Genomic DNA, 26662 nt, shown 5'->3' with positions numbered 1-26662 from the left:
CGGCGAGCGTTGGATGGGAGATCTACGGCCTAGATTTTAAACAACCAGAACAATCCGAGCGCGCAGGATCCAGATCGGACGAACCAGGATCACCCGATTGAATCGGTACGCACGCGTCTAATCAGAGCCGTCCCTAACCCGATCGACGGCCACAACGTTTCCCCCCAATCCCTTCGCCAGCGACGGCGGCGCCGCCCGATTTCACGGCGGCGGGTTCACCGGAGCTCGCGAAATCCGGTCCCCCCGAGCGCCAAACACAAATTAAAAGGTGCCACGCGATCTAGAGGGCACTGCGAACCGCATGGAGGAGAACTCACCGTCGATAATGGCGCAGAGACGACTGCCCACGGTGAAGCGCCGATTCGCGGTGGCGCCCCAGCTCCGTCCAGCAATTCCGGCCGGTTCTCGACCCGATAGTGCCACGCACAGCTTTCGCGTCGACGACGGAACCCCCCCGGGCCAATCCCCAAGCTTGGAACGCACCCGTAGGCAAGGCGAACGCACGGCGGCGGTGTGAATTGTGGTGGCGAAGCGCTCTCGGTGGTGGAGTAAAACTTCCTGGCGGCGAGCGATTTAGCAGGGCGAGAGGGGGAAGGAGGTGCATGCGGTTTAGGAGTCGCCCCACCCCCTTATCAATGCGAAGTCCGGTCAACCAGAAACCCCGCGCATGCCGCGGTTGGTTCAGCCCGTCCGATCGCTGCGGGAGCGTTGGGGAAGAAGACCCTGACCGGTGGGACCACGACGCAGCAACGCACGAGCGAGCCACGCGAAGAAACTGGAGAGGCTGACGGCGGGCCCCGCTTGTCGGGTGCGCACGGAGGTGAGAGCACGGGCCGCGCGCGCGAGGTGAAGCTGGGCCGAGCAGGTGAAATCGGCCCAGGTCGATTCTGCTAGCTTCTCTTCTTTTTCTTTTTATTTTTCTGTTTTCTTTCTTCTAGGTTTAAATTTGAATTTGAATTTAGTTTTCAACCCTTGTGCACATTTGTTATCAAATCATATTCTGGAATATGAAATACAAATTTTTGGAATATATTTACATTATTTTCTTTATTTTCATAACATTTTTCTTCTCCCTTTAAACCCTAGTTTTCAATGTGGCTTAATCAAGCTTCCAATAATTATTACCTTATCATTTTTTTATCATTATGGTTTTATTTAATGCACAACACATAAAACTCCAACAAATGCATTTTTTTTCTTTATTTTAGAATAATTGTTTTATTTAGTCACTCCCAATTACATAGGTGCTCTTTTTATGATGCAAATGAAACACACAAAATAAGGAACTCTCTTTATTACTCTTGGTATACAACTTGAGTGTTACAAATCCTACCCCCCTTAAAAATAATCTCGTCCTCGAGATTTAAGAAGATCTAGGGAAAAGGTGGGGAAAATCTATACGAAGTTCTTCTTCTCTTTCCCAAGTTGCTTCATCTTCACCGTGGTGGCTCCATTGAACTTTGCACATCTTTATAACCTTATTCCTCGTGACTCGAGTCAAAGTATCCAAAATCTTGATGGGGTACTCAGCATAAGTCAAATCCTCTTGAACACTAAGGTCTTCCATTGGTAACTGTTCTTCAGGCACCCTGAGACATTTCTTCAGCTGAGATACATGGAATACATCATGAACATCCGCGAGATGATCCGGTAACTCCAATTGATATGCAACTTCTCCCACTCGCTTTAAGATTAAAAAGGGTCCAATAAAGCGAGGGGACAACTTTCCTTTGACTTTGAACCTTCTCATGCCCCGGAGTGGTGACACCTTCAAATAGACATAATCACCCTCCTTAAACTCAAGTAGTCTTCTCCGGGTGTCAGCATAACTTTTCTGCCTGGACTGTGCAGTTCTCAAATTCTCCCTTATTTGCTGAACTTGTTCCTCTGCTTCTTGTATGATCTCAGGTCCAAACAACTGCCTTTCACCAGTTTGATTCCAATACAAGGGAGTCCTACATTTTCTGCCATACAAAGCCTCAAACGGTGACATCTTCAAACTGGCCTGATAGCTATTATTATATGAGAACTCCGCATAAGGCAAACTCTTATCCCAACTTCCACCATGTTTAAGAGCACAAGCTCTTAACATATCCTCTAGTACTTGGTTAGTCCTCTCAGTCTGTCCATCAGTCTGGGGATGGTAAGCCGAACTAAAATTCAATCTCGTATCCAATGACTCGTGCAACTGTTTCCAAAATCGAGAGGTAAACTGTGATCCTCGATCTGACACAATCTTCTTTGGCACACCATGCAGGCATACAATCCGTGCCATGTACAACTCTGCCAACTTAGCTCCTGAATAAGTGGTCTTCACTGGAATAAAGTGGGCTACTTTAGTTAGCCTGTCCACAATCACCCATATAGAATCATATCCAGCAGACGTGCGGGGTAATCCAACAATGAAGTCCATGCCAATCTCTTCCCATTTCCACTCAGGTATTTTCAGTGGGTGCAATAATCCGGCTGGCCTCTGGTGTTCAGCCTTAACTCTTTGGCATACATCACACATAGCCACATGTGCAGCCACATCTCTCTTCAATCCATACCACCAATACTTTTGCTTCAAATCTTGATACATCTTAGTGCTCCCAGGATGAATAGAATAAACTGAGTCATGTGCTTCCTTCAATATGGTTTCCCGAAGACTATCAATATCGGGAACACAGATCCGATTCCTGAACCATATCGTGCCTTGCTCATCCTCTGTGAACTCTGGGCCTCTTCCTTCAGTAATGAGATCCTTAATCTCCTGAATCTTAGCATCACCAACCTGACCTTTACGAATTTCTTGCTCCAAGGTAGGTTCCAATTCAATAGTCACTCCTTCCGTATGTGTAACAATCCCCAGGTTGAGTCTCTCAAAATCCTTTGCTAATTCATCAGGTAGCTGAACAACGAAAGCGGAGTGAACATGCTCCTTCCGACTCAAGGCATCTGCAACCAAATTTGCCTTGCCTGGGTGATAGTGAATCTCCAAGTCATAATCCTTAATTAGCTCCAACCAACGGCGTTGCCTCAGGTTGAGATCCTTCTGAGTGAATATATACTTCAAACTCTTATGATCCGTATATACTTGGCACTTGGTTCCCATAATGTAGTGTCTCCAAATCTTAAGTGCATGCACAACTGCAGCCAACTCCAAATCATGAGTGGGGTAGTTCAATTCATGTTTCCTCAACTGACGAGATGCATAGGCAATCACATGTCCTTCTTGCATAAGCACACATCCAAGTCCTTGGCCACATGCATCACAGTAGATGTCAAATCCCTTCTGCAGATCTGGCATAATCAATACTGGAGGTGACATCAGTCTCTCCTTCAACTGACCAAAGCTTTCTTGACACTTCTCATCCCACTTAAATTCTCTTCCCTTCTCCAGAAGCGATGTCATGGGCTTAGCAATCTTAGAAAATCCTTCGATAAATCTCCGATAATATCCTGCGAGTCCCAAGAAACTCCGAATCTCTGTAACTGTAGTGGGTACTCTCCACTCCATAATCTCCTTGACTTTAGCAGGATCCACTGCTATTCCTCCATTAGAAATGATATGACCAAGGAATGGCACCTTGTCAATCCAAAACTCACACTTGCTAAACTTAGCGTAGAGCTCATTATCTCGTAACTTCTGTAGCACCAATCTCAGATGTTGTTCATGATCACTTTCATTCTTAGAATAGATAAGAATATCGTCGATGAATACCACGACGAATCTGTCCAAATAATCCATAAACACCTTATTCATCAAATTCATGAAATATGCCGGTGCATTGGTCAATCCAAACGACATAACAGTAAACTCATATAATCCATATCGAGTCGAGAAAGCCGTCTTGGGAATATCCGATGGTCTAATCTTCATCTGATGGTATCCCGATCGGAGATCAATCTTCGAGAATACTCTTGCTCCTCGCATCTGATCAAATAAATCCTCAATACGGGGCAACGGATACTTGTTCTTCACCGTAACATCATTAAGAGATCTATAATCCACACACATCCGTTGCGATCCATCCTTCTTCTGCACGAATAACACCGGTGCTCCCCAAGGTGAGGAACTTGGACGAATATAACCAGCCTCTTGTAACTCCGTTAACTGCTTCTTCAGTTCCTTCAACTCCTCTACGGACATTCTATATGGCCGTTTAGAAATAGGGGCGGTTCCAGGTAAGAGGTCAATAACAAACTCAACTTCTCTATCAGGTGGCATCCCTGGTAACTCCTCTGGAAAGACATCCGGAAAATCTCTAACCACCCGGATGTTGTCACCAACAAATTCCTCAGGCATAAAGAACATTGCACGCATGGATGTGGAGGTTACTGCAATATTAACTTGAAACCTTTCTCCTTTAGTAGTAGTGAGTTCTATGGTACCTCTACCACATGCTATAACGGCCTTTGCCCTCCTTAGCCATGACATACCAAGTATCAAATCTATACTGCTTGACTCCAATATTATAGCAGTAGCTCCAAATTCTCTACCCATAATAGTTAATGTCAACCTACGTGTCATTTGATTTGCCTCAACAGGCCCTTTAGGTGTAATTACTATCAAGGGTTTTCTCATATTTAGCAGTGGTATTTCATTTGTGTTGGCATAACGAGCAGACATGAATGAATGTGTAGCACCAGAATCAAATAATATGGTTGCAGGAATTGCATTAACATAGAACATACCAATTACGAGGTCCCCTCCATCCGGAGTATCATCAACGCTGACTTGATTCACCCTGGCTATAGAATATCCCTTGCCAGGGGTCTGTTGCTTGTTCTGAGTTGGAGGAGTGGCAATCCTCTGTGGGCAGACATTTGCATAATGACCAATCTTCCCACACTTGAAACATTGAGTGCCTGGACTCTGTCCTGCAAACTTTGTCGGTGTGCCAGTGGGTGTAGCCTGTCGAGTAGGTGTCCTCAGTGGTGATTGCTGAACTGGGCGCGGTCCTCCTGGTCGAGGCGGTGTACTCTGTGGTGAACTGTAGCGAGGACGAACGCTGCTGCTACCCTGTCCCTGTGAGATGGCCTTCCTCTTCAAATCTCCCAACTGAACACGCTTGTGTTCAATAGCAAGAGCCTTATCCAGTAGCCTCTGAAATGATGGAAAGGTGTGTGCAACCAGTGCATACTGCAGTGGCCCATTAAGTCCTTCAATAAAATGCTCCTGCTTCCTTTCATCCTCAGCAACTTCCTCTGGAGCATATCTGGATAGCTGAATAAACTTGTCGCGGTACTCACTGACTGACATACTTCCTTGCTTCAGCGACAGAAACTCCTTCTTCTTAATCTTTATCATCCCAGCTGGAATATGATAGTTCCTGAACTGCGTACTGAACTCCGCCCAATTAATAGTGTCCGCAGCATCATGGGCAGCAGTATAAGAATCCCACCAGTCAGCAGCAGGACCAGTCAGACGTCCAGAAGCATATAAGACCTTCTCTCGATCAGTGCATTGTGCAATATTCAGCATCTTCTCAATTGACTTCAACCAATCGTCTGCATCAAGTGGATCTGGCGAGCTGGCGAAGGTCGGTGGCTTGTGACTCATAAACTCCCGGTGCTTGTCACGAGGTGGAACTGGTGGTGGTGGTGGAGGCAGTGGCACTTGTTGCTGCTGTTGTTGAAGCTGTTGTTGCGCCCTCCTTTCTTGGCGTATCTCATCTCTCTCCTGGCGCAACTCCTGGCGTATATTCTCTCTTTCTTGACGCATCTCCTGGCGTTCTTGCTGCATCTGGGCACGCATATCAGCCATAGTATCTGCCATCTGCTGCATCACCGCCATCTGAGCAGCAACCAGTGGGTCAACTCCGCCTGGTGGAGGATTGGGAGGATTCATCCCAGCAGGTTGTGGCTGAGGTTGTCTTCGAGTGTGTTGGTTAGGAGGCAAATCAATTCCACCACCCCGCCTGGTATTGACCATCTGAGTTAGATACATATGGTAAGAAAGAGCAGTTGACAAGGCAGTAATTACAATCGGTTACTTTGGGGGATTTATTAGCTAAGCAGATTAATATTTTACACATCCTAGCTAATTCAATACCTTATGGTGGTACATACTAAGATGTCCATCTATAATAATTCAATCAATCAAAGAAGCAAATCAGGCATTGATCATCAGAACAATCAACCAACATTTTTAATAGAGAAAATAGTTTTAATTTTGTCTTAGGCTTCCTATCTCTTAAGAATGTCATCGGGTAGGGATTCCAAGGTTTGAAATCCATCTTGTCTCAGAGTAGAAAAGGTAAGAATGATCAGAGTAGAACAGTAGAAGGTGAGACAGGATCAAGATAAGTGTAGAAAGAATCAGAGTAAGGTGAGTGTAGAATGAATCAGAATGAGATAAGTAGGTAAGGGTCTGTCCAGTCTATCTAGGTTTCGTCCTACAGTCAACATTTCCTCTGATACCACTTCTGTAACACCCGGTTTTAAAGAACAAAGCCGGGTGCATCTCATACATGCGCCAAGAAGACAACATATATAATAACAGAGTGTATAGAGATAAATGTCATGAAACATCAGAGTATTTATTACATAGCGGAAGTCTTATTACAAAATAAAATAAATATAAAACGAACTAAGGATCGATGGCGCCAATGTCGACTGAGAAACGCCACCTAGATCAGATCGAACTCCTCGGTGTTAGGCAGCTCCTCTTCAACAACCTGCTCTTCTCCTGTGGGGGGGGGTGTGAGACAGCAAGAGTGAGCTCACATACGATCATAGCTCAACAAGTCGTGGGGAATAATGTGGCATGAACTCACCAAAGGTGGGAGTTCATGAAGTGTAAGGCTGATCAATGAAATAGGGGTTAAGGCTGAGCATTGCTTTTATAAGTTGGTCAAAATTTTATTAGCAGTTACTAAGTGTAAGTAAATACCAAACCTTAATAATAATAAAGAACAGTAATAATGAAATACTCCCAAATGCGATGCAAATGTCAAATTAAACTTAAGTTCCATAATTAATCATGTGAGGGTCCGAGCCGCTCATGACCGTGAGCACGGCTAGTATACTAGTTTTACACTCTGCAGAGGTTGCGCATCTTTACCCACAAGTCATGTTACCCATCTGCCAAGAGATGGCCAATCCCATACACCTCTACCGAGGAGGCGAGGCAGGGTAACACTACGAGGCCTTTACAAAGTTCCACTAGCTTCAGACTACCCGCTACAGTTTATGGGAAGATCCAGTAAAGGGTTCCTGGCTGATAGCCATCGCAGCAAAATCAACCAGGGACCTCCCCGCACTGACCTCTCCCCTACTGCCCTTGCCCCTTTCGGGTAAGGTAGCCCTCCCCTAGCTTTCCTAGTTAATCAGCCAAGGGCGTCCCATTAAACCCTTGTGGTAGCACTGTTTTCCCGGGTGGTCGCTCCATGTTCCCATTAATTTAATGATCTTAACATGAACAATAATAATAACAAGATCATAACAGAATAATCATGAATAGTGCATCTCCATACCCAATCCACATAAAGCAATAGCAAGTACTACCCAAAAATATTTCAGGGGTGAACAAGGTATAGAGGTAATCAAAACTGGGGTAACATAAAGGCTCCCATCAAAATTATCCTATGCAGATCATTAAAATTAATAAGAACATGGCTGGGAAAGTAAGTGATCAAGGGCACAACTTGCCTGTAATGAGCTCCTGCTCAGCTACTTCTACTTGCTGAACCTCAGTTTCCACAGTAGCTTGCTCGTCTACTCGCATCAACACAATACATACATAGTATAGCCAAAATCAACATCACACCAAACAGATGAATGAAATATACAGTAAAAATCTACACATTAAAATGACATCATAGGAACTGGAATCACTGAATTTGGAGTTATAGAATTTAAGTTATGAATTTTCTAAGATTTAAGGTGATTATAATAGGATTGGATGATAAATAAATTTTCTGACAGAGTTCTTGTCAAAACAGAGACACTAAATGATGAAGAATATTATTACAAAATTTTAGAAATTGGAATGACTCAATTTGGAATTAAAATGAATTTTCTATGCATTTTACAAGTTTCTAGATTTGTTTTTGTATTAAAAATGAATTTCTAATATTAATTTCTCTGTTTTTAAAACTCTCGGGACTGGACGTCAAATTCCAGAAAACTCAGGGGCCTCGGGGTAAGTTTTCCGTGACACAGTGAATAGGGTGCTCTGGATGGCGGGTTGATTCTACGAAAGCAGGGGGTCTCTTTAGAAAAACTGCCCCGCGAAGGGGTACGGTGCGATCTCGGCCGTTGGATTAAACACCGAGGGCTCAGATCAGATTTGAAGGGCGCCGAAGCGGTACGCTCGGCGAGCGTTGGATGGGAGATCTACGGCCTAGATTTTAAACAACCAGAACAATCCGAGCGCGCAGGATCCAGATCGGACGAACCAGGATCACCCGATTGAATCGGTACGCACGCGTCTAATCAGAGCCGTCCCTAACCCGATCGACGGCCACAACGTTTCCCCCCAATCCCTTCGCCAGCGACGGCGGCGCCGCCCGATTTCACGGCGGCGGGTTCACCGGAGCTCGCGAAATCCGGTCCCCCCGAGCGCCAAACACAAATTAAAAGGTGCCACGCGATCTAGAGGGCACTGCGAACCGCATGGAGGAGAACTCACCGTCGATAATGGCGCAGAGACGACTGCCCACGGTGAAGCGCCGATTCGCGGTGGCGCCCCAGCTCCGTCCAGCAATTCCGGCCGGTTCTCGACCCGATAGTGCCACGCACAGCTTTCGCGTCGACGACGGAACCCCCCCGGGCCAATCCCCAAGCTTGGAACGCACCCGTAGGCAAGGCGAACGCACGGCGGCGGTGTGAATTGTGGTGGCGAAGCGCTCTCGGTGGTGGAGTAAAACTTCCTGGCGGCGAGCGATTTAGCAGGGCGAGAGGGGGAAGGAGGTGCATGCGGTTTAGGAGTCGCCCCACCCCCTTATCAATGCGAAGTCCGGTCAACCAGAAACCCCGCGCATGCCGCGGTTGGTTCAGCCCGTCCGATCGCTGCGGGAGCGTTGGGGAAGAAGACCCTGACCGGTGGGACCACGACGCAGCAACGCACGAGCGAGCCACGCGAAGAAACTGGAGAGGCTGACGGCGGGCCCCGCTTGTCGGGTGCGCACGGAGGTGAGAGCACGGGCCGCGCGCGCGAGGTGAAGCTGGGCCGAGCAGGTGAAATCGGCCCAGGTCGATTCTGCTAGCTTCTCTTCTTTTTCTTTTTATTTTTCTGTTTTCTTTCTTCTAGGTTTAAATTTGAATTTGAATTTAGTTTTCAACCCTTGTGCACATTTGTTATCAAATCATATTCTGGAATATGAAATACAAATTTTTGGAATATATTTACATTATTTTCTTTATTTTCATAACATTTTTCTTCTCCCTTTAAACCCTAGTTTTCAATGTGGCTTAATCAAGCTTCCAATAATTATTACCTTATCATTTTTTTATCATTATGGTTTTATTTAATGCACAACACATAAAACTCCAACAAATGCATTTTTTTTTTCTTTATTTTAGAATAATTGTTTTATTTAGTCACTCCCAATTACATAGGTGCTCTTTTTATGATGCAAATGAAACACACAAAATAAGGAACTCTCTTTATTACTCTTGGTATACAACTTGAGTGTTACAACTTAATTCCACATAGCTCTGAATATATACCTTTCAACCATAAGGCTTCCTTAGTAACTTCTGCAATTGCCATATATTCAGCTTCTGTGGTAGACAAAGCAACAGTATCCTGTAAACGAGCTTTCCAACTCACAGCACAATCTCCAATAGTAAAGACATAACCTGAAAGAGATCTCCTCCTGTCTAAATCACCACCATAATCTGAATCAACATAGCCAATCAGACCATCTCCAGATTTACCAAAACATAAACAAGCACTAGAAGAACCACGTAGATATCTGAAAATCCACTGAACAGCTTTCCAATGCTCTTTACCAGGATTAGACATGTATCTAGCAACAACGCTCATAGCATGAGACAAATCAGGACGAGAACAAACCATAGCATACATGAGTGACCCAACAACACTAGAGTATGGAACTTTTGACATATATTCAAGCTCAGCATCAGTTTCAGCACACTGTTTAGCAGACAGTTTAAAATGAGGAGCCAACGGAGTACTCACAGGTTTAGTATTTTGCATGTTGAAACGACGAAGGACCTTCTCAATATAATTCTTCTGGCTCAAGTACAGCAGTCCAGACTTCCTATCCCTGACTATCTCTATGCCAAGGATTTTCTTTGCAGCACCCAGATCCTTCATATCAAATTCGCTACTAAGCTGTGCCTTTAAAGCAGTGATTTCCTTCATGCTCTTGGCAGCAATCAACATATCATCAACATATAGCAACAAATATGTAGGTGATCCATTAACAAATTTTAGATAAACACAACTATCATATTGAGACCTCTGAAAGCCCTTAGAAAGCATAAATGAATCAAACCTCTTATATCATTGTCTGGGAGATTGTTTCAGACCATATAAGGACTTCTTCAACCTGCACACATAGTCTTCTTTTCCAGGAACAATGAACCCCTCTGGCTGGTCCATATAAATGTCCTCCTCCAAATCACCATGTAAGAAAGCAGTTTTCACATCTAACTGTTCAAGCTCATAGTCATGTACAGCAACAAGACTAAGAAAGGTACGAATTGAACTATGCTTGACAACAGGAGAATAGACATCAGAGTAATCAATTCCTGGAATCTGACTAAAACCTTTTGCAACTAGCCTCCGGCCCAAGCCTCCCGGCGACGGGCCTCCGCTTCGCTCGCCAACTTGGCCGCCTTCTTCAGAATTTGGATCACAAACTCAACATAGAACAGTGCGATATGCACTGGGAATGTAAAAGTAGGCTAAAGAGATGAGAAGACAACTAAAGTTTAAACATTTTCTCTCTATATGACTATCAGTTTTAAAAATCAGTATAAATGTGTGGAGGGAAAAAAGACATTAAGGGCTGATTTGGTGGACATGGATCATGGGAAGGAATCACCTTGCTATGTAATTTTGAATAGCAAGAGGATTCCTCCCCATGGATCCCCTCGTAATCTTTATGCACCACATCAACCTTAAGGATGGTGACCAAGGAAATGGAGGGGATCCCTGGAAAGAAATATTGAGGAGATTTCTCCCCATGAATCTGATTTCCCTAGTTACTTAACCAGCTCTCAAGCTGATTTAGTGACCAGGGATTTATAGGAAATCCTCGGAGAGAAAACCTCTTGCTGTTCAATTGAATAGGAAAGGGGTTTTTTTTCCATAAATCTTCTCTAAATCTCTGGTCACCAAACCAGTCATAATGTTGTAAATTTCAGACTGCAAGGGTGTTGTGGCAAATAGCACACACATGGAGTGGCTCTGGGCCTAAAAGCCAATCGACGGTCCAGACGTATAGATTGTACAAGCCTTTGGAGACATCGTGTCCGTCAGTTATTTCTCTTCCTCCTCCAAACCACCGATGTCGCTACCGGTTCTATCCCTGCGCTGCCATTGCTCGTCCGCATCCTCCTTGGATTTCCCTCCCAGGTACGCCTACTCCATGCGCACGCATTCCTATTCCGATTCCTGCACATTCCGTGGACCGATTTGGAAAAGCTGAACTGGTACATAGCGTATCTTTCTCTCACCAGTCTGCTGACGGTGATGTTTATAAGCGAATCTGTACTCATATAGATTTCTTGTCTTCTTACATCGTCAACTGTCCAGCTAGAGATTTCTGTTTTCTTAGATATCTTCTGTCTTCTTAAGGGGAGACGAGGAGGGCGCATAAAATTCACAAGAACTGTTTTTGATAGATTCACAATTTGCCGTCTGAGCATGCGAAGGCTGATGTGAGCTGTGCAGGAAGGTTAGGGTTTTCTGATGCGCTCATACATGGGGCAGCAAGAAGATGGGATGTCTGATGGCTTGTACACTTACAAGCATCACCGCGAGCGAGGAGCTGATATCCACACCATCTTTGTGAAGAAGAGCAAATTCAGGATTCTGCTGTCATTTATCGGCACAACGTTCCTTCTTGTGTCTGTTTGCTGCGCCCTGTTATCGAAGGTACTTTTTTTTGAAATAGCACTCAAAATTGTGGCTGTCAGTTTTCACCTTTTAGTGTGTTCCAGAGCTGGGCATGTTAATTACAAAAGGCACAATTCAATTGAGACAATCCAGTTGTGTGGATATGCTGGTTTCCATGTAGCATCCTTTTTATGAGCTACTTAGTAATATAGATTCAAGTTTGAACTAGTGAAGCGTTATGCTATGTGTTAGAGTGTGTGCTCTGTGTATGTGGGCCGACACCACTGTTAGGTTGTCGGCCCATTAGGGTTAGGGTTTTCTGTGAATCTATATATATATTGTACCTCATCTCCTATGCAATACATTAAGACACTCATTATCTTACACTATGTTTCTGAAGAACAGCCTTATTACACTTATGATGCCAGTGATGCTTTATTTGTTTTACTTCTCTTTTAGTTTGTAAGTAAAACCTAAGGTATGTTGAGTACAGCCAGGTTGATCATAACCACTAATTGAACTGAATGGTGGTGCTTAAATGTTGCAGGATGGTTTATGTCTTTGTTCCCTTTGGAGCATTTCATTTGCCAGTGTAATTGCGAAATGCCTGCGATGTGACCCTGTGAAGAAAGGTGGGTGCTGAGGTTATTTTTCTCTGTGCTCTGAGTGCTTTGTGGTTAAAATTTCAGTGCTGCAAAAGAGAGAGAAAAATTACATTTCTTGGTATCCATGTTGAAAATGAGTACAGGAAAGTGAGACTATGTGCGCTCCCTATTTGATACCTAAGCTTAAAATTTTTGTGCAGAGTCATTGGTGATCATGCCGACTTTTGGAATTCAATTAGAGCAACACTTTTGGAGGTATGGAAGAACCAGCCTGGAATTTCTATTCATGCTTTCAGTATTTACTGCTCTTCAAAGATTACTCCAAGAGAATGGACAATTATAAACAGATAGGAGGAAGCAAAGGCTTCGCAAGACTGAAGGAAATGAGTGTTTTCTTTGTCATTTTTAATATTTTAACACAAACTAAGGGGGTGTTTGGTTTCTAGGGACTAATTTTTAGTCCCTAAATTGCCAAATACGCCATATTTGACAATTTAGAGACTAAAAATTAGTCCCTAGAAACCAAACACCCCCTAAAATAGACACATACTTCTTGTCAGTACTTGTCTTTTACAGGAACACTGGATTCAGTTATCTTTTCTATGTGTGAGAATTGCTGCCTAGGTCTCCATCGAGCCTCTTTAGTTTAATTTTATAGTACTAATTTTCGGAAAAATATGCATATTATAGAAAACTAGTACTAATAATTAAACTCAAGAATACTCGTGGACAGTGGAGACCCTTAGGGGCCACCCATTCGCACCCCTCTTTTCATTTTTCTCTAGCTTCAAACGCTTAGAGAAGACTCCCAGCAATTTTTTTAAATTTTTTTAGATGGATTATGAGCTACAGAAAATGTAGTCTGGATCCTTTCATTTTCTGAACATCGAGGTTCCGTTTCACAGTGGAAGAGTTCATCGCAAATTTGTGCCCATTGGCAAGATTCTAAGACCAGTGCTGAATGAGCATGTGACCCCTGTCTCATGCTACTGGAGCTTGGCCTTGCTTGTACGCGAAGAATATGAGCTCATGCTTGTTTTCAAGGTAAAATGCTGCCTGTGCTTTTAGTGTGTCCTTATTAAGTGCATTGTGTGGTCTGAAAGGGAACTTGTTTTTGCAGAGCTTGAATCCACCAGTCAAGATGTTGGTTCCAATCTGGAAAGCGTTATGTGCATTCGTAGACTCCAATACGCTGGGCAATTCTGCATTGCCTCAATCCACATGATTACATGAACATGCTTAAACAAGTTGGTGGCTGTGTGCAGCCCTGATGATAATTCGAACATATGGTTCGCTGAAGACTTTGCTGACTGACAACATAATGTTTAGTTTCGATACAAATGATGATGGAATGTACGGAATGTTACCGACACTGGGGCTATTACGTCTCACGTGGAGTGTGAATTGTGAAAGGATCGTGATGCTTAAGAGTGGATGAATTGAGATTCTCTAAAAAACTCTTTCGATAATTAAGTCCTAATTGCAAGCTTAATCAAAAGTTTTGCACCCTAATCTTTAACCTTGTACTATCAATGGCAATTCTACAAAATGTAAATTTTTGAAGTAAATTACTCAATAGTCATGCATAGTAATACAAGGGTTAGAAAACTCCTCGATGTTTTTTCGAGGTCTCAAAGAGCCGACACTGTTGTGAGATTAAGTCATTTTATAGCTACGTTCTGTCTTCTGAACATTCAGAGTACAATGCCGCGGTAGCAGTCACATGTCCTACACCACTCACGGGTGGGTCGTAAAGATCATTGGCTAGGCGCTCCTGCGGACATCGATCAACAGGCTTCGTCGCCTGCATTGCAAGCATCAGATCCGCTCTGCTGATTATCTCTTTTTTTCCCACCCCTTTGACCAACAAGATGTGAAATTATATTAGGAGGCCATTAACCCCTCCCCTCCCGGCGCGGAAGCGGACAAACCACACGGCCGCATGTGCGCTGCAAGTGTGCAAATAACATAACTGCCATTCTTCTTCTTCTTTTCTTCTGGTATATATCCGGTGACAACAACTTCCCTGAAAGTCTCAAACAGTTCACTGGGGTGCTGTTCCTCTCCATTAGCATCAGTTTATCAGGGCATCCGGGCCAATGAATGCGGTGGATCTGAAGATCTGTAAATTAAGACGGGGATCTGTACTGTACATGCCGGTGTTATCGCACACCGAGAGAACTATCGGGTCACCGACACCGAGAGAGAGAGAGAGAGTGGAATCCGACACACAGCTAGCTCTAGCTCCGTGTCGCCGTCGACGTGGGCTCTAGCTCTAGCAGCAAGGACAGAGGCGAGGAATATAACACGAGAACAAAACGGCAGGCAATGATGTCGTGTCGTCGTCGTGTCCGCATGCATTATTGTCGCTCCTAGTTTTTTTTTTTTAAAAGGAATTTTGATAAGGATCCGATGAGACGAGGCCTCGTTTCCATGCCGCTGCTAGCTAGGCTATGCTATAGTATAGTAGGTCAATCTCCCATTTCCTCCTCACTGCTCGTAATCGTAGTGCTCCTCCCCCTGTAGATTACCGGTCACTTCTCAGGCCAGTGTAGATTACCGGCACGTACTATGCTGCTCTGTGCTTCGATCGTCTCTCTGTTTTTCTTTTGAGGGGCTATGCTATGCTTCTCTGTCTCCGTGAACAACCGCTTTCCAATATAATGGCGCCACTACTGGATCTCGGTGGTCGCACGTGCCGTAGGTCTCCAACCCTAGCTATCTCCATTGCATGTCCGCCATATATCTCCTCACCGCGATCCGATCCGATCCCAATTCCCATGGCCAGCGCCCAGCGGGCCGGTACGGTGGGAGCTGAGTGGCGCCGGGCGTCGTCGTCGTCGTCGTCAACGCCTCTGCACAGCGTCGTCCTGATCATGCGTCGGCAACAATAAAAAAAGAAGAAGAAGCGGACAGTGGGTGCTGCTGCCTGCTGCGTCGGCGGCGACGACCATGGGACGACGTAGATCGAGCTCGGGCGCAACAGTTGGGCAGCTGCGTTTTACTGTGCCGGCACGTACGCACGTTGCTACCTGCGTGTGGAATCCTAATTAAGCAAAGATCTAGTAGCGTTAAAAACTTCGTCGAAAGCTAGCTTTCGAGCTGCAAAACTGTTTACGTAGGTACGATAGCTCATCCCCGTCTCCGAGCTCTCTGAAGTCTCAACAGCTAGCGCCGCAGCTGGCTCTGCAGCTCCAGTTCGGTGCGGTGCAGGAGCAGGAGACATTCTTGGTTTAATTTCAGTCGTTATTAGGGTTCGTCCATTCGTCACGCGTTTGCGTCCCCGATCGATCGACCGATCGACGATACAATACGCGTGCACGCGATTGATCTGCAACTGCAAGCTAGTAGTCTGCACCTTTTCGGCGGACGCAACATCGACGGGCATGCAATGCAGCGGGCCTCCTCTCCAGTAGTACGTAGCAGTAGCAGTAGGCTGTGCGCCTGTGCCAGTGCCTGTGCCTGTGTATCCCCAGGTCAACCAGGCAACAGCAACGTACTAGGCGCGCGGGAGGCTAGGACTAGGACCAAGACTGACCAACGTACGCCGATCGCGTTCGATCAATGACGACGACCGCATGCATGGAGTCATCGTGCCGCCGATGCGTCGCCGGCCGGCAAAGGCTCGGATGGCCGTCTGCATCGGCGTTTAATTTGGAGACGCGTCCTAGCTTTCTCACAGGCTCCGGTTCTCAAGGCACACGCTGCACAATTAATGTTGCGTTCCAACAGACAGCAAGTTTAGATCTTCAGCTTTGGAATAAAGCAACGGAACACTGCTCTAATTCGTGTGTGGTGAAATTTAGTACTAAGCAATATATGGGCCACCAGTGGTTTCAACGGCGTTAGAGAGTGGACTTGACCTGTGAGGCTGTGAGCAGACAGCAGAGCACGCACGCACGCACGCAGCTGCTAGTGGTCGTTAATGGAAGGTTCGTTTAGGGTTAACTAGACCAGTAGTAGTAGCTCCAGCGTGGGATTAGTAAATACTACAAGTAGTAGGTGGCATGGCAATATGGCGCATTGATTAGTAGTGCCTTGTTCAAGGGTTGATGGATTGGATGCCCTTGCCTCTCTCACATGGGGCTATGCGTGCCCAAACAGTATCAAAACCCGCCTAGTTTCTGTAGCATGTATTGTATTCCAATGAGATGAAGTCACTGTGTACCTCGCTCACTGCTGGCTCACCTGCTCTAACTGGCTACTATACGCTTGCCAAAAAAATCAAAAATAATGGTAATGGGTGTGGTAATTGAGGAGATACATTTTCCATGTGATTGGTTGTACGAGCGTCTAGCGCCTGGCTCGCTGCAGGCTGACTGGTTGGATACGCGCTTGGATCACGTCTCTGTGGATGCAAGAAAAGATGTATAATTTGGCTATGATTGCACCAGCACATCCAGGCCCTGTTTGTTCCGTACAGGCAAGCAAACACAGGATGAGGTCTGGTCAATGCATGTAAAGAGCCTGATTGATCTCACCCAGGTAACCAAACATGAGGTTTGAGATCAACAAGAAACCATTCAGGCTTTTCCTTTCACCGTTGACAAGTTACCGAGGCTAAAACAGTGAAGGCTTGTTCGCGTTAGGGATGGATTGAGGGAGGATTAAAAGGTATTAAATCCCTTCCTATTTAATTTGAAGTATAAAGAGATTTAATCATCCTCAGTCCCCATCAATCAACGTGCAAACGAATATGTCCTGAATGGGAATCCGGAAGGAACATAGACAGAAAGTGCAGGTTAGTTCTCCGTCCAAGAATGTGACAGAGAATTCATACAAAAAATAGATGCTAGTTCGCCCTTCGTTCACCAAACAATATGCTGCCAGCTGCTAAAAATGTCACAGACTTTGCATACAAATGCAGATAGTGCAAGTTTTGTGCATATGATTTGGATTATTATTATTTTTTTGACGGTGAAAAGCTGTAGGGGAGACCCCTACAGCACTTCTCTTAATCAAAATAAAGCTGAAACGAAATTACAAAGAATACTGAAATAACAAAGAAAAGGGAAATACTAGCTATCGAGAGTTCAGGTTGTGCACTCTATCTACTGTTACAGTGTTACCCCGAGACCAGAGTTTTACTTGTGTTTGAACCTGCACAGCTTCAATCTCTGCTGTCCTGCCCTTGGTAGCGCCCGCCATCCTAGGAGGTGGTAAACAAACCATCTCCCGTAAACAAACTGCTCGATCTCTGTCGCTTCAGCATTGTTTTGTTGCTCACATAATCCTTCCCTGAATTTCTAAACAGAGAGGTCCAGTGAACAAACTCGTTTTTTTTTTTGTTTCTCTGTATCATGTCTGAACTGAATCATTTGCATAAACCAAAGCAGTCCACACACTAGTAGTACACATGATTTGCGAGCGGATCTAATTAACATCACATACAGATGCTGCGTGTTATTCGCTCGTTATACATTAATTTACACACTGTTATTACATCAGACTTAATTCACCATATCATATAATATAGTATATAAAATACTTTGATGAACTCCTTTTCTTGAGACACATTCCAACATTACTCCGTGAAAGAGACACACAACAAGGCACGCCGTTAAAACACGCAGCTCTCGATCAATCCAATCCAATCCAAGCAACAGCGGCAACACGCATGCATGCATGCATGCATGCAGTGAGGCTAAAGGGTACCACTACACCTTCTGTGCAGCGGCGGGCCCAGCACCGTGCCCGTGGCCGCCGCCGGCGCCGACGGACGCCAGCGCGCTCTTCACCGTCATGGCGACGCGGCAGCCCCTGAACGCCCGGAAGCTCTCGTGGCGGACGACGCTGAAGCACATCGGCGCCGCCGCCTGCTCCTCCTCCTCCTCGCCGCCGTCCTCGTCCGCGGCCGAGAACGCGAACACCCGGCTCCGCATGGTCATCGACGAGCACGCGGCGGGCGACCGCGCGCTGCGGAACGACGCCGACGCCGAGGAGGAGAAGGCCGACCGCGAGGACGAGGAGCTGCTGGAGGAGGAGGAGGAGGCGGAGGGCGACGACGTGGCCGACGACCACCTGTGCAGGATCATCTTGGGCAGGATGGCGCTGAAGATTCTGGTGTAATGCTTGGCCGACAGCAGCTTCTTCTTGTTCCTGCCGGTGCCGCCGGCGGCGGAGGAGGAGGAGGAGGAGGACGACATGGTCCTGCGGTGGTGGCTGCGCGCGGCCGCGGCGTGCTGCTGCCGCCTGGCGGTGTAGTAGGACGGGGGCGGCGTGAGCGGCGGCAGGGTGGCCGTGGAGACGGCGTCGTTCTTGGGCGTGCCCGGCTGCGACTCCCACAGGAAGGGCACGGAGCCCGCCGAGGCGACGCCGTAGTACACCCGGAAGGACGGCGCCGCTGCCGAGCTCTCCCTGGTGAACAGCTTGGAGAACACCTTGCTCTCTCCTGCTTGCTTCAGCTGGAGAGCCCCCTCCTTGTCCTGGCTGCTCACGGCTGCCATGGAGAGACAGAGGTTGCAATGCAAGCAAGCAAGCAGGGGAGGAGGGATCGGCAGAGGCGAGAAGAGAAGAGAAGAAAACGGCGAGGTCAGGTCAGTCAGACTCAGACAGGGTGTGCAGCAGGTCCGCGAGCGCTTTTATGCACCTCCAAAGGGAGATCACTGGGATACTACTGCACTTGTGTTATTTATTATACCGGCATTAGCAGCAGCCTGGTTGTTTAACGGCTAATGGTCCTGTTTAGAGTCTGTCTCCGATCAGATCCCAGGAAGCAAGAGCTGACTTTGTTACAGTGTAAACCAGCTGGAATTTAACTGAAGAGCAGAATAAAAGAGCAGGCCGAGCAACGGGACCAGACATTCAACTCTGCTGCTGCCTGCTGGTACAGGCTTGAGACTTGCAACAACCATTCATTCAAAGCCAGAATACTGGTAGGAGTACTATGCTTCTCAAAAAAGAAAAAAAAATATATACGGACAGGAGTAGCAGCATTCCAGACCCCCAGCAGTCCTCTCTGCCTTTTCCCCCCTTTCCATTCCTTTTATATTTCCAAATATGATCATGTTTGTTTTAGCTTTTTGCTGATTCTAGCCACAAGAAGGTGATGTGGACTTCCAAACGTCCAAATTTTTGCCAGCTTCTATAAAAATCTCTTAGGTGAAAGTGGTCGTCGCGATAGAAAGAATATGGAGGTGTTTGGTTAGAGAGACTAAAGATTAGTCTCTTATTTTTAGTCTTATTTAGTCCCATTTTATTTGTTTTTTTTGTTTATGTCGCTGGTGTGTCCGTTCAAATTTATTTCTCACCTAGATTTTTTTATCTAGCCACTACTTATTTTTTTAAAATAATTCATTAGGTATATTTTTTTTTGTCTTGGGGCTTTTGCAGATCTTATTCTTAATATAATGCCTTACAGGTCGAGTTTTTTTAAGATGGGGGCATTTCACAGCTGGAACATGTATTCATCAGAGAAAGCAGGTAATCGAAAAACTAGATTTATTTTGTGATGCAATGTTGTCGAGTTATGGTGGCCTAATTATTTTTGTGACTGATGATTCCCTGTACTGCTTAGTGTCTTCCTGCGAGAAAAACCAGTGATGATATGGTACATAATTTCCTTGTTTTGTCGAATGTAGGACAAAGGACGAGTATTGGAGTTGGTGTTGGTCGTGCTGTTGCAATGCATTCTCAGGTAATAACAATCATTTTTTTTATTTTCTCAGTATGTTTTGGTCTTTGTATTTCTCTCTGTTTTCAGAGTTCAAATATTGTTCAATGTAGCAGTAATCCTTACACCTTGGAAGGGACAGATGGCTAGAAATTTTTAGCAAAACTTCAGTGTAAGTATAGGTAAATTATATAAGCTGAACTGACTACAGTGACAAAACAAAGATAAAAAAATCTAGGCGAGAAATAAATTTGAGCGGACACACCAACGACATAAACAAAAAAACAAATAAAAATGCAAACTATGGGGCCTGAACCCATGACCACATGGTTAGAAGCCTTATGCTCTACCAAGTGGGCTAGATGGGCTTTGTGCTCATGTCTGCAACAAATATGTTAATAACACAACCGAGCTCGGTGCCAAGATCTATGGCGCCGAGCTCGGTGCCACGTCGACGCCACGGCGTCGGGGTTGTGCCGATGCATCATGGCCATGATCATGGTCTCATGGAGACATGGAGTCACCATCCTCATCAGTTGCGCATTGATGACACATCTGCATCCATCTACTCGCCTACGACCCTACTACTGTACGTGCAGAACGACGAGAAAACCCCATCGAGCCATGCATGCACCGGCCCCCGTCCGCGCCATAAATCCCCTCGTGTTTTGGCCCGCAAAAGCTTGATTTAGACGTTTTGCTAATCTATTGTGTTGAGTTTTCTTCTCGTTGTTGAGCACGGAGCGCTAGAAAACATACAAACAGCTTTCACTTTATACTCTCCGCTTGAATAACGATTTATGGTTTTAAAACCTATATTTAAAATAGGACCATGTTTAGAGCCTCGATCTCTCAGAGATGCTTTAAATAGTAAGGTTACTTTAATAAGATTATATAATAAAATAGTAATATTTATGATATCGAATAAATGTTGTTAGCTTTTTTCATTGTTTTATTTGTATAGTGTATCTATTTGATGTCGTAAATCTTTTAATCTTTTTTATATAACTTGAGATATGCTTTAAACACTCCGAGAAAACTGAGATACTCCCTTTTTCAAATAAATTTACAAGGTGAATTATGATTTCTTAGCACAAACCTTTGGGGACAAAGCTATTATTCTACCGAACATCTATTGAGGGTTACATTCTCTTTCCATGGTATAGATAATTAATAGAGTCCTATACTATTTGATGTATGTGTTATATACTATTTTAATACAGGCATAACAACTAAGAACTAAAATAAATAATGATTTGAAACGGGAGGAGGAGTACCTATACATATATCCTATTGGACCTCTTGGTCACAGGTCGATCGCATAGGGAACAACAAAGACAAAAGGCCACTTCTTAGACTGCACCATTGGACTTATCTTGGCGGTTTATCTTTTACTCCCTCAGTTCGAAAATATAATTCTTTATAACCATTTTTTCCGTCCACCTTAAAATGAATGAGTGGTAAATTAGAAAATATACGAAAAAGTGATAAATACCACGCTTTTAATTTACTTCCTTTTTTGTGTAGGGTGCGTGTGCGATATAAGTGGGTGGGTGGTCTCACCTCAAGGCTCGAGCCATATACGCCTCCTAGTAGTACATCCTGTTTGCATGGCATGGCAGAGTTCCCTTCAAGGTTTGCTCTCATACTATTTTTGTCAAGACGTCACATGCGCGCCGAGTGAGAAAAAAAACAAGGCATATAGTGCATAAAAAACGGAAGCTTAAACTTTGTTTTCAAGCTCGCGAGAGCTTGTATGCGTGTGTGCAGTGCGTGTACCGCGTGCATTACTAATCCTACTAGGATCGGATCGGACGTACTTAGCCCCTGTTTGTTTCGGCTTTTTGCAGCTTCTGGCCACCAAAAGGTGATGCTGACTGCCAAACACTCAGCTTTTCAGTCAGCTTCTATAAAATTCATTTGAGTAAAAATCATTCAAAATCAACATAAACATATAATCGGTTGAGTCGTCGCAATAGTAGTAATCCGTCACTTTATAGATTCTGAGTCCCATGAACAACTTTATCTTCTTTCACACATAATCCTAATGATACTCAGATTCTCTACACAGCCAGATTTTTCCCACAGCTAGATTCTCGGAAAAGCTGGTCAGAAAAAAGCTGAACCAAACAGGCCCTTACTCTACTGGTCTACTCTAATGATTCCGATCGTAGGAAGCCCCCACCATTATGGACCTAACCTCGCGGCCATGGGGAGCCTAATGACGTAGTTAGTCGTTAATGAAGTGGGGTGGGGGAGGCACGTTGCATGGCACTGTTAAGCGTTAACCCCCCGACTGTGCCAGCAGATAGGGCTGGGCATTCGGTCTATTAGGGTAATTCGGTTCGGTCTATTCGGGTTTGTGAAATTTCGGGTTCTGAAAAATGAGAACCGAAATTTCCAAAAATATTTTAGGAACCGAACCCGAATAGACTCACAATTTTGGTTCGGTCTATTCGGTCCACCGAATAGACCCGAATTGTAGAGAGACTAGTATATTTTATTAAAATATAGACAATGAATAATTAATTGAAAGTACTATTACTACAACAAGTGACTATAAAAATTAGCATACAAAGATATATATACTATTGTTTAGATGATATCATTATTTCTAGCTAATAAGTTCATAAATCATATAATAATACCATCACATATTAAGAGCTTTTTTATATTTCGGGTTATTAGGTCTATTCGGGTTTTATAGGTTAGGAACCGAACCCGAACCCATAACCCGAAATATAGCACATATAGGAACCGAACCCGAACCCGAAAACCCGAATAGACCAATAATTCGGTCTATTCGGGTTTGGTTCGGGTTCGGGTTCGGTTTTCGGTTTTAAAATGCCCACCCCTACCAGCAGAAATGAGTAGCTAGGTGGACGCGTCACCGTCCAGACGGGCCTGCGCCTTTGAATGCCTGTCACTGGGCAGGGGCCGGCGCAGCTGGACGGACCGGACCGGACGAGTGGAGGACGCCCCAGTCGCCAGGACCAGTACGGTGAAATTTCACGTACGGTGCTAGTGGGCTAGCTAGTACTACCATGCAATGCATGACACAGGTGCGGTCTGGTCTGAGCAGCGCAGCTCTCGGGGCCGTTGGGTTAAATCTGTCGTGGATGGTCAGTGGTCAGCGTGACAGTGACTTCTTCTTCAGTGGTCACTGGTCTATACGCACGCCGAGGTTGGGCTAGCTGTACGTACTGTACGCAGTGATCGTTGCTTCAGAAATCAGAAGTGCTGCTGTAGGAATCTGATAGTACTTGCTCATTTTTTTCCTTGTGTTCTCTTCTGTTTTGACAGTCTGACCCCGGCCGTGATCCTTTCGAGTCTCACCGTTCAGCAGCATCGGTGTGTGCGCACGCCCGGCCTTCTTGATTGCCGCGACCGCGAGCGAGTCGTCGTCGTCTCCTCGCAAGACGACCTTTTTTTATTTCTTTCCTCTCTGCTTCGATGCGGTCGACGGGCGGGCATCGAGATGGCTGGCTCTGGCTGCCGCGCGCGCGTAATGACGTTAAAATCAGGTCCATCTAGGATCTAGCTAGCTAGCCGCCAATCCAAGAGCTAGCTGTGGCACGTGCTGACGTGTGCCTCTATCCAAATGCTGGCGTGGACTAGCTTGGAGGACGTGTTTGCTGGCGTCCTGCGAATCCGTTCCGGCCATTCGGCGGCGGCGGCGTTCGTCTGACGACAATGCATCCTTCCTCTCATCTTCCGCCGCGTGCAGCGGTCGTCGTTGGAAAGGTCCATCGTCTCCCTGAGCATATGGGTGCCGCGATCGTCCCGTGGTGGCGGTGCCGTGTTTCCATTCCATCCATCCTGCTGCCGGCTGCTGCCACTCGCGGACTCGCCGTTGCCGGGCGGTCACCGCCGGCCGACAGGCGCATGCCATGCATGAAAATGGCGCCGAACCAACCTCGCAAGCTATCGTCTCGGGAGGAGGATCCGACAGGATGGCCGAGCCGGCGGTTATATATAGTTGCCTAGACAAGGAGGGAGCAGAGCAGCTAGCTACGGTCGGAGCCGGATTCAATGGGTGACGTGCATACCGTAGCCACTGGGTGCTGGCTACGTACGTCTATATACCTCAAAGTTTGGGTCTGGTCATTTTGGACCGGTATGACATGACATGAAAACCAAAGATCCCAAAGTACGTTTGGCCACGAATGAAAATGGGCAGTGACGTGCCTTAAACTTAGTTAAGATGCGCGACAAAACTAGATGGTGTTGAATAATTAGACAAATTTCAAATTAAATTCCGAATATAAATCATGACCAAATCAGAAGAACTAAATAAAAAGCCAAATCAGATGATGCGCACTGATTAGACTTACTGATAGATGGCACGCGCCGGAATCAACAGAGTCGACGAGGTCAGAAGATCACGAGCAGTCGCGTGAAGACGCTTCCCAAAAACCTTATTCACCCTCTCCCGGTGCAGGATCTAGAAGACGAAGGGTTCCGGAGACCTGCTCTCCTGAGCGCAGATGCACGTCTGCGGTCGGGACGAAGGGAACTAAAAGGCGGCTCAACTATGAAGAGAGGCGAAAGCGAAACTGGGATGATTTGGAGGCTGGCTGCCGGGCTCCTTTTATAGGGCCGAGTCTGCGACCCCTGGTCTTATCCGCCCACGAAAATCTCGCAATCAGTTGAGATTTTATAGCGATCGGTTAGGATAGACGTAACAGCCAAGAAACCAAAAAATCGAACGGCAAAAGGTAGCCGCGCCCCCGCAAGGCGAGGGATCGGATTTCGGCGGACCATTCACGCGCATGTTGTGCGCCCGCGCCCTTCGCCCCGCCCCGCCCCGCCCCGCCTAGGCGAGGCGAGCGTGCGCGTGTGGCTCTCCACACTCTCTCCTCTCATCCATGACTTGGTGAGTGAGTGTGGCTTCCATATTTAAGCTAGCTCTACTCCACTAGAGCTAGCAATATGGTGCTATTGGTTCCACCTATCCTCTAGCCATCCACTTGTATGGGCTTTTGAGATTTTCCTGGGATTTATTTGAATTTCTTAATTGGGCCAAGCCCATAAATCCCAACAATCCCCCACCAGATCCCAAATGCCCATCTGCAGTTTTCGCCACTGTTCACTACTGTTTAATATACTAGATTTTCAGCAGAGACTGTTAAGTTGAACTTCCGCCTAAAACTCCAAGCTACACCAACTCACAACTTGGACAATGGACTAATGGACTATGCCTTGAATTGCAAGTTTTTGCGTGAATGGGTTTCACATGAAGTCATGACCAGTACTTGGCCACCAGTAGTCCCCTTCTCGGGTGGAGCATATACGTCGTACTCCAAGGTCTCTTCATGAGTTTACTAGAGATCACCCAAATCTCATAGACTGCGACGTTAGACAGTCTAACTCATATAGGTGTGTTCTTTCAAGAATGTTCTGCAGGACAACATCTTCGCTAATACAAGCCAACAGAACACATTAAGGAACAAAGCCAACCTGCCTTACAACATTTGAGAGTATTGCATCTTTACTTAGAGAGGGTCAAAGGTTACTCTCCTCAGTTCACCAATGGCTTGTTCTTCCCAGGACCTAATTCACGGGATCTCCGATCATATAGACTGGGTTTCCACCATGGCAACTTTATTCGGGTCTCATACCCATCTCTCTCGATGCGATTTCTATCACATTACGTGGTAGTCCCTTGGTAAAAGGATCTGCCATATTTTTATCTGTTGAAATATAAGTCACACTTATAACTCCAGAGTTTCTCAACTTTCTGACAGACTTCAATCGTCTTTTGACATGTCTTGATGACTTTCCATTATCCTTAGAACTCGTCACTTTAGCAATCACTGTCTGATTGTCACAGTTCATAAGGATAGCTGGTATTGGTTTCTCAACCACCGGCAAGTCCATCAAGAGTTCACGCAACCATTCTGCCTCAATGGTTGCTGTGTCAAGTGCAGCTAGCTCGGCTTCCATGGTTGACCTCGTCAAAATGGTGTGCTTGCATGACCTCCATGATACCGCACCTCCACCAATAGTAAAGACATAACCACTGGTGGCATAAAGCTCGTCTGCATCAGATATCCTGTTCGAATCACTATGTCCTTCAAGTACTGCATGCTGACCAGAATAGTGAATTTCATAACTCATTGTACCTTGCAGGTAGCGCATAACCCGCTCAAGTGCATGCCAATGATCAGTCCCGGGGTTTGACATGAACCTACTCAATTTGCTCACAGCAAACGAGATATCGGGCCTTGTTGCACCAGCAAGATACATGAGTGAACCGACAATCTGAGAGTATCTCAATTGGTCTAAACCAATTCTCTTGTTCTTTCGCAGTGTCACACTGGGATCATAAGGTGTTGGAGAAGGTTTGCACTCAGAGAAGCCAAATCGCTTCAAAACCTTTTCAACATAGTGAGATTGCGAGAGAGTAATCCCACCATCTGCCTT

The 26662-nt window shown here is 45.6% G+C and overlaps 2 protein-coding genes across 6 annotated transcripts; one reads left to right on the top strand and one right to left on the bottom strand.

Moving 5' to 3' along the window:
• The first annotated feature begins 11465 nt into the window (after nucleotides 1-11465).
• Nucleotides 11466-14081, top strand: LOC100278194 (uncharacterized). 5 transcript variants are annotated; one of them, NM_001407288.1, is made up of 6 exons: nucleotides 11466-11536; nucleotides 11855-12058; nucleotides 12567-12651; nucleotides 12825-12879; nucleotides 13530-13668; nucleotides 13745-14081. In NM_001407288.1, the coding sequence occupies exons 2-6, from the start codon at nucleotides 11873-11875 to the stop codon at nucleotides 13847-13849; spliced, it is 570 nt and encodes a 189-aa protein (NP_001394217.1). In that variant the 5' UTR covers nucleotides 11466-11536; nucleotides 11855-11872; the 3' UTR covers nucleotides 13850-14081. The 5 variants fall into 5 exon arrangements, with proteins under 5 accessions (NP_001394217.1, NP_001394219.1, NP_001394218.1 ...); NM_001407290.1 differs by having other exon boundaries at nucleotides 11477-11536; nucleotides 11836-12058; NM_001407289.1 differs by having other exon boundaries at nucleotides 11477-11536; nucleotides 11759-12058; nucleotides 13745-13948.
• A 3919-nt stretch (nucleotides 14082-18000) lies between these two features.
• On the bottom strand, nucleotides 18001-19173 carry LOC100275461 (uncharacterized). The gene has a single exon (NM_001149528.2). It carries the CDS (start codon nucleotides 19068-19070, stop codon nucleotides 18282-18284), a length of 789 nt encoding a protein of 262 aa, NP_001143000.2. The 5' UTR covers nucleotides 19071-19173; the 3' UTR covers nucleotides 18001-18281.
• Nucleotides 19174-26662: the final 7489 nt, after the last annotated feature.

This window comes from Zea mays, chromosome 3 (assembly GCF_902167145.1).
Source record: "Zea mays cultivar B73 chromosome 3, Zm-B73-REFERENCE-NAM-5.0, whole genome shotgun sequence".
In the NCBI taxonomy this organism is placed as follows: domain Eukaryota; kingdom Viridiplantae; phylum Streptophyta; class Magnoliopsida; order Poales; family Poaceae; genus Zea; species Zea mays.
This window is presented reverse-complemented; position numbering and strand designations above follow the sequence as displayed.

Excerpts from the sequence above, each read along its gene's own strand:
- LOC100278194 (NM_001407288.1), top strand. The coding sequence starts at position 11,873 with ATGCGCTCATACATGGGGCAGCAAGAAGATGGGATGTCTGATGGCTTG. Across the intron at positions 12,059-12,566 it reads GCTGCGCCCTGTTATCGAAG|GATGGTTTATGTCTTTGTTC; the intron begins GTACTTTTTTTT and ends TAAATGTTGCAG. Across the intron at positions 12,880-13,529 it reads TTAGAGCAACACTTTTGGAG|TGGAAGAGTTCATCGCAAAT; the intron begins GTATGGAAGAAC and ends TCCGTTTCACAG.
- LOC100275461 (NM_001149528.2), bottom strand. The coding sequence starts at position 19,070 with ATGGCAGCCGTGAGCAGCCAGGACAAGGAGGGGGCTCTCCAGCTGAAG.